The sequence below is a fragment of the Pongo abelii genome, chromosome 5 (assembly GCF_028885655.2).
Source record: "Pongo abelii isolate AG06213 chromosome 5, NHGRI_mPonAbe1-v2.0_pri, whole genome shotgun sequence".
NCBI lineage: Eukaryota > Metazoa > Chordata > Mammalia > Primates > Hominidae > Pongo > Pongo abelii.
Genome location: NC_071990.2, coordinates 131,353,623 through 131,361,767, shown reverse-complemented (window position 1 = coordinate 131,361,767; position 8,145 = coordinate 131,353,623). Strand labels below are relative to the sequence as shown.

The following is an 8,145-nucleotide window of genomic DNA, read 5'->3' as shown; positions in this document are numbered from 1 at the left end:
AAGGAATCAATCAACGAAGTGAAGACACCAACCCGCAGAATGGGAAAAAAAATACTCAAACACTACCCATCTGACAAGGGGCTAACAACCAGAATATATAAGGAGCTCAAACAACTCTATAGGAAAAAATCTAATAATATGATTTAAAAATGCTCAAAATATCTGAATAGACATTTCTCAGAAGAAGACATACAAATGGCAAACGGGTATGTGAGAAGTGCTCAACATCATCGATCATCAGAGAAAGGCAAATCAAAACTACAAAGAGATATGACTTCACCCCAGTTAAAATAGCTTTTATCCCAAAACAGGCAATAACAAATGCTGGTGAGGACGTGAAGAAAAGGACACCCTCATACACTGTTGGTGGGAATGTAAATTAGTACAGCCGCTATGGAGAACAGTTTGGAGGTTCCTCAAAAGAGCAAAAATAGGACTGCCATATGATCCAGCAATCCCACTGCTGAGCATATACCCCCAAAGAATGGAAATCAGTCTGTCGAAGAGGTATCTGCATGCCCACGTATATTGCAGCATGTTTCACAATATCCAAGATTAAGAAACAACCTAAATGTCCATCAACAGACAAGTGGATAAAGAAATGTGGTACAGGTACAGAATAGAATTCAGCCAAAGGAAAGAATGAAATCCTGTCATTTGCAACGATATGGATGGAACTGGAGGTCCTCATGTTAAGTGAAATAAACCAGGCACAGAAAGACAAATTTCATATGTTCCTACTTATTTGTGGGAACTAGAAATGAAAACAATTGAACTCTTGGAGATGGAAAGTAAAAGAATGGTTACCAGAAGCTGGGAAGGGTAGTGGGAGAAAAGGGGGAGTGTGGGGATGGTTAATGCATACAAAAAAGAGTTAGAATGTATAAGATCTAGTATTTGATAGCACAACAGAGTGACTATAGTCAATAATAATTTAATTGTACATTTAAAAATAACTAAAAGGGTATAATTGGATTGATTGTAACACAAAGAATAAATGCTTGAGGTGATGGAAATCCCACTTACCTTGATGTGATCATTACATATTAGATGCCTATATCAAAATATATCATATACCCCATAAATACTGTGGGGTATATTACTATATTACTATGTAATCACAGCAATTAAAAATTAAAATAAAAATAATAATAGAGTTGGTGCCAGTAAAAAGATGAGAGAATTAATTGTAAATGAAGGATTGGTTCTGGAGCCTCAGGACACAGAGAGACACAGAGCTCCAATACTGCCTCCTGGCAGTTCTTGAAAACATTCCACCCACAGTATTGTGGCCATTATTTTAGAGTATGGGACCCTTTTGTTTCCTAACAAAAAGTCATAAGTTTTACATTTCTTTGCCATGGTGTGAAAGGCACTGATGATTTCTTTCTCAGAACTCTGTGGTCCTTGTGAGTGAAACAGAGAGGACAGGCCACGCTTCAACATGAATGCAGCAGCATCCTTTGGAAACAATCTCAAGACCTAACTGAAAACCCATGTTTCTAATTTAAGTATGAGACAGTAATTACTCATACAGCCAGAGAGGATTCCAAGTCCCTGCCTATTTGCAGCACTATCTAAAAACAATCAAATCATCTTTCAAATCTGACCAAACTACAAATGGTATGAGAACTCCGTCGTTTAATAAGGATGTTCATTTTGGCACTTAGCAGCTTACGCATGGCTCACAGATGGCATCTGTCTCGTTTTGCGTAATCCAATCATCCTGCACTACTGCGTCTCACACTTAGTCTCCAGGAGTAATTGAAAAGCTCACGGTGACAATTGTGTCTTCTTCCAGATGTCATCGCTATAAGGAGTGGGGCTTTCATCACCTCCTTGACGTAGGATGTGTACATGGCTCTCCAGGTCAGAGTTGCTCCAAGCAAGGTAAAGAGAAATTACTTCTTTGCATTGCCTTTCAGTTGCTGCCTAGCACTGGTGTAAATGAATATGTTCTATAAATGGCCTCTCTGTCAGTGGGCAACTTGTTTCACTTTTGGCTGGGTACCATACAGAAAACATTCTGCTGCACGGCTTGCATCTTGTGGTAATAGGGCAATATAAAGGCACTCATGCCCAAGAAAGGATTCTAAAACATGTAAATAGTGGCTGTTTAGAAGGCACCATTTTATTGGGAGGTAAGCTCTCTGGTATTAACACCTGCACGTCTGCTATCGTTTTCTGAAATCATGACAGTTTGTTCTCAATCTTTTTTTCTTTTTTTTTGTTGCAGGGAGTGGCTTTTATTTTTGTAACTTCTAAAGGGTGTACAAAATTTTAAAGGCAAAGTGTTGAAACATTTCAAGCTGTAGGTTTGTTAGTTTCTTTTTCCCCCGAGGCTAGTGTCAATAGTTGTGTTTTACTTCAGTGCAAAAATACCCCTTTAAAAAAATAAAATCAAAGAATCTAAAACAAGGAAATATGCAAAGGCTCAAAGCAGCTGTGTAAATTCATACAGGTTTTAGGCCTGTAACAAGCCAGCCTTAAGGGAATGATAGTGGAAAACCAGATTTTTACTTAAAAATTAAATTACAATTACGAGTGAGTGCTACATTCATTTTAGTAAAATATCAGCACCGTGTGTATTTCCTCAAGCTTTTTCTTTACACTGCCATCATCACCACATATGTCATCAGTGAGAAATGTTGAGCATGACAACAGCTAAGAAAAATTTTCAAGGTCAGTAAAACATTATTTCAGGAAAAATATTTTTAAAAAACTTATTTTTAAGGGGTTTTTAAACTTCATAATTTATGTATAGATTTGGGATTGAACTAGCAATAATAACTTCTGCTGAAGGGATAAAAATTACAAGATAAAATCCTTTCTCTTAAGTAGCTTACGCAAAGAATGGGGACTCTATATTTAGTCAGGGCTTACACAGACCAGACAGACAGACAGACACACACACACACACACACACACACACACACATTGCAGGGAAAATATCCAGATAGTTGCTGCAGTTCTTCACTATCTTAGAATCATCTGAGCTTCATGTGTAGAATTACAGCCTTAGAACATTAGAAGAATAGTGAATATGTTCGAAATAGATAGGTTGTTGACTATCTGAATTCTCATGATACATCCCTATAAGTTATGAGTTAACTTTTCTTTAAGTGCTTGTTCACTGTCAATATTATCAGCACAAGAATTACTGATATGCTCATAAATTAATAGTAATAGCAAAAGTGACCTTCATCTAGAGATAACTCAAATACTCAACAAACATTTATTGAGTGCATGCAATGTGCCAGGCATTGGGCTAATTAAATCCCCCCTATCTCTACACTTTAAATGAGAGAAAAGCTGACTCAAGGGAAAGAGTCATGGCCAAAGGCCATTTAATTAATTTGCTGTCTGGGAAAATAGCACAAGAACTGGGAAGAAAGCCCAAGTATGAGGACTGCTAAATTGTTCAGAATACAATGTATTCTGCTCCAGTAGATGACATATTTCCTAACTATGTTAAACGTAAACTTTCCTCTGTAAAACAAATGTTGTAAAAATCTCAGAAGCACAACACATTCCTTTATATCCTCAGAGTTGTTCACCTGAACTGGAGAATTTCATTCATTCAGGCAATTTCAGAGGGAACTACTTATCTGTAGGATGGAGCCTTTGCTGTGATTCTACAAGTGAGAGAGTCATATCTCATGATTTCTCCAGGAATTGTCCAAAGAACTACAATGCAGGCTTTCCTATGGGGAGAAGTAAGAGAAAAAGTATTATCTATTGGGCACATACAGTACTTAATGTTAAGAATTGTATACATGTTCAGAGTACAAATCCCTTATGAAACTTTACCTGTAGATGAGTAGAACGAAACTCAGAAAGTAACCAGCCAATGTCACACACTTGTCAGTGATGAAGTGGGGGAGAAACTCCAGTGTATCTGACTTAGAGTCCACATACTTTATTACTAGACTATGGTTCTGGTCAGGCGTGGTGGCTCATGCCTGTAATCCCAGCACTTCGGGAGGCCAAGCCGGATGATCACTTTAGGTCAGGAGTTCGATACCAGCCTGGTAAACATGGTGAAACCTCATCTCTACTAAAAATACAAAAATTAGCTGGGTGTGGTGGTGTACACCTGTAGTCCCAGCTACTCAGGTAGGCTGAGGCAAGAGAATCCCTTGAAGCCGGGAGGCAGAGGTTACAGTGAGCTGAGATTGTGTCACTGTACTCCAGCCTGGGTGACATAGCAAGACTCTGTTTCAAAAAGACTATGGTTCCTACTATAGGGGTCTTGTCTTCCATTATTTCTTTCCTTCCTTCCATGATTATTATTCAAAATACATTTATTGAATACCTATGAAAGCCTGACCAATATTTTGGGGGCTGAAGAATTAATTGTGATCAAATCAGTGTCTGTCTTTTAGAGACTGGAGAAAGAAATGTATACCTCCAAAAGTAGGTATGCTACAATACAAACGTGATCAGATCTATAAGACAAATATAATATTATGGAAGCAATAAAATAAGATAGGGATTGATTCTGTCCTGCAGTGAGGGGTGGAGTGAGAAGATGATATATGAGCCAGACCTAGAGAATACAGTTACTTGCTCTGTAAAAAAGAGTGAAGCTACTGTAGGCAATGGGAACATTCTGCTTTGGAAAATCACACAAGGGCTTCCAGTTTCCATAGAATAAATGGAGAAGGCTATTACAGAAGGACTAGGCCTAGATTTCACAAAAGAATTCTCCTGTCTTCAAAGATCATATACTCCCAATGCTACTTAAATCGTTTTTGAGTATAGAAAAACAAGAAAAGCCACAAGAAAGTTTTATGAAACAAGAAATATGTTGTCACCTAAACCATATAAAGATAGTACAAAAAATAAACTATAGATCAACCTCACTTATGAATACAGAAAAACCTAAACATATTAGCAAACAGAACCCAATAACTCATCATAAAAATAAAACATCATGACCAAGTGACATTTATTCCAAAAATGTACAGATGGTTCAATATTAGGTAATCTACTAACATAATTTAGATGTTCATAAATCTAAGCAGAAAATCATATGATCATCTTCACTCATCTTCATAGACGCTAAAACTGCCTTTGACAAAAATTGGCAACCGTTCCTGAACCATTCCTGATTAAAATACTGAATAAAATAAGAACTGATGATTTTGTCTGATCAGATATATATATATATATATATATGTATATATGTATATCTCCACACATACACACACACATTGCAATTCTAAAGCTGGTATATTACTTAATGGAGAATACTAGAGGCATTTACAGAAAGGCCAAGAACAAGGCAAGAATGTCCACTAACTCCACTACTATCTAAACATATGTTAGGGTTGGGTGCAGTGGCTCATGCCTATTATCCCAACACTTTGGGAGGCCAAGGCGGGTGGATCACCTGAGGTCAGGAGTTCCAGAACAGCCTGGCCAACATGACAAACCCCGTCTCTACTAAAAATACAAAAAATTAGCCAGGCGTGGTGGCATGTGCCTGTAATCCCAGCTACTTGGGAGGCTGAGGCAGGAGAATTGCTTAAACCCAGGAGATAGAGGTTGTGGTGAGCTGAGATCTCACCATTGCACTCCAGTCTGGGCAACAGAGCAAGGCTCCATCTCAAAAAAAAAAATTTTATATATATATATGTTAGTGTGTGTGTGTACACACATATAAAATATATATGTTAGAGATACTATTCCATTCAATCAGATCAGAATAAACAAAAGAGCCATGAGAATTAAAATAGAAGTAAAACTATCTCTATTTACAGTTGATATTGTAGTGTATCTGGAAAATCCAAAACAATCAATGAAAATACTAACACAAACAATTTTAAAAATTAGTAAGATAATAGACTATTAAAATACAAAAATAAGAAGCCTTTCTATACACAAACAATAGCTAGTTAGATAATGTAATGGAAGAGGAAACTTCAGTTGTATTAGTAGCAAAAAGAATTTAATCATAAGCTTAACAGGAAGTATGTAAAATCTATATGAGAAAAAAATTAACATACTCCTGAAAGATACAAAAGTGGACTTGAATAAGTTTGGAAATTTTTCTCATTTTTGAATGGTACTCATAAACATAGTAAAGCTATCACTTATTCCCATCTTAATAAGTTTGGCATAATCTCAATAAAAATAACAAAGTTGTTTTTATGGAGCTAGTCAAGTAGATTTTGAAGTTTATATGAAAAAATAAAAATAGCTATGAGAACCTTAAAGAAAAGAAAAAGGAGAGATGACTAGCCTTACTAGATATTTTTAAAGCAGCTTTATTGAGGAATAAATTAATATACAACAAGTGCACTTATTTAATATATACAAGTTTATACATTTGAACATTTGCAACACCTGCGAAACCATCACTATAATTAAGGTAATAGACATATTTATCACCTCCACAAGTTTCATAGTAAACATTATAAAGTTTCCTTGTGTTCCTTTGATGGTTTCCTGTGTGTGCATGCATGTGTGGTAAGAATACTTAATGCAAGCTCTATCCTTTTAACAAATGCCTGCCAGATATTAAAACATACTATAAAGCTTCTATAATTAAAACAGTGTGGTATTGATTCATGAGTAGATAGCTCAATGGAAGCGAATAGAAAGCTCACAAATAGACAAAAGTGTATATGAAAATGTAGTAATGAAAAAGACAGTATCCCATTGGAATGTCATAAAGCAAGGAAGTACAAAAATGGTGGGGATATGTAAAAGGAACACAGGCAGTATCTGGTAGGTGCTCAAATTGGTCAAACTTGGGATAATTTGAGCATCAACAGGAATCATGATGTTAATTAATTATGGCACACACAAAATAAAAAAGACCATAAGTTATCAAAAATAAATGAATAAATAATAAATACATAAATTAATAGGTAAGTTCAAGGGTAAGAAAGGAAATCTGTTTATGGAAGAATATCTACTGAAATGTAGAAGAAAAAATAAAATAATAAAACCATCAGTTTACAATACCAATGTAAGTAATTGATTCAGATGAGATATGTTAATGAATGGCTAAAAAGTTTTGGGGGAACAGGATATTTATATAGTCTCAAGTGTCACCCCACAGATTACTTATTAATTACAAATGATGAACAGTGCAATGAAAATAGATCTAGTAGATATCACCTTTACCAAGTGATCAAACTGACCATCAGTAATAGTGAAAGTCATATTATGCATCTTCTCATAAGATACAATGGGAAATGCACAATATTACCTTTGTAGAATTCTTCTCCAAAGAATCTGATCATGAGGAAACCATCAGACAAATTCAGAGTAGGTTACTAAAGAGACATGACAACCAAATGTAACATGTGAAAATATGATTGATTCTAGAATTCTCAGATTTTTAGAATAGAGGAAATCTGAATATAAACTCTATATCATGATACTTTATATCCATGTAGGATTTATTGTGTGTAGTAATAGTTTTAAATTATAGGAAAATGTCCTTGTTCCTGCCTGTGAGAATTTGGGGAAAATATTTATTAAGTTCTTTGGAAATTTTGTCTTCACTTTCTGTCATTGAGAAATAAATGTGTTATAATGTCACATTAGCTTGACACTATACCCTGTCATCTTTAGCAAGGCTGTCTAGAACAGTGTGCATTTCATTCACCAGAACAAGTAATTCATTTTTAAAAAAAGAAAAGTATCTTCGCTAACTTGATAGAAAAATAGTGTCTATGAAGTTTGGGTATGTGTTTCTTTATTGTTAGTAAAGTAAAAGATTATATTTGTTCGTTTTAAGTGGAAAGTTATCTCTTGCCCATTTTGCTCAGGAACCCAGACCTGTGGCTGTCCCATGTGGAAATCCTGCCTGAGAGGAAACTCTAGGACAGGCCTAGGTTTCTGTTTGTCACCTAGACCAGTTCCTATATCCTCAGTAGCTATTTGTATTGTAATCACCTGAGAGGTTTGTTAAAATGCAGTTACCAGGGTTAAGAATAATAACCTTTGTGAACCACTTAAAGTCCATGTGTGTGGGCAGATATTGAATATGAAGAGTCTGGACCATTATGATTGTTCCTAAGAGCCTAGATCTTCATGAAACCTAGCTTATCCCTTTTCTTTGAGGTAGTTTTGCAACTACTTTTAGCAATTATGGATGCTCCTTGACTTACAGTGGGATTATGTCCC

General features: G+C 35.7%; 1 protein-coding gene across 1 annotated transcript in view; it reads left to right on the top strand.

Moving 5' to 3' along the window:
• The first annotated feature begins 1,730 nt into the window (after window positions 1-1,730).
• The window catches only part of TMEM244 (transmembrane protein 244), a 30,426-nt gene continuing 24,011 nt past the window's right edge, over window positions 1,731-8,145 (top strand). Inside the window, exon 1 of the mRNA XM_009242240.3 lies at window positions 1,731-1,890. Coding sequence (XP_009240515.2) covers window positions 1,858-1,890 — 33 coding nt within the window. The 5' untranslated portion in view covers window positions 1,731-1,857. The remainder of the gene's footprint in view (window positions 1,891-8,145) is intronic.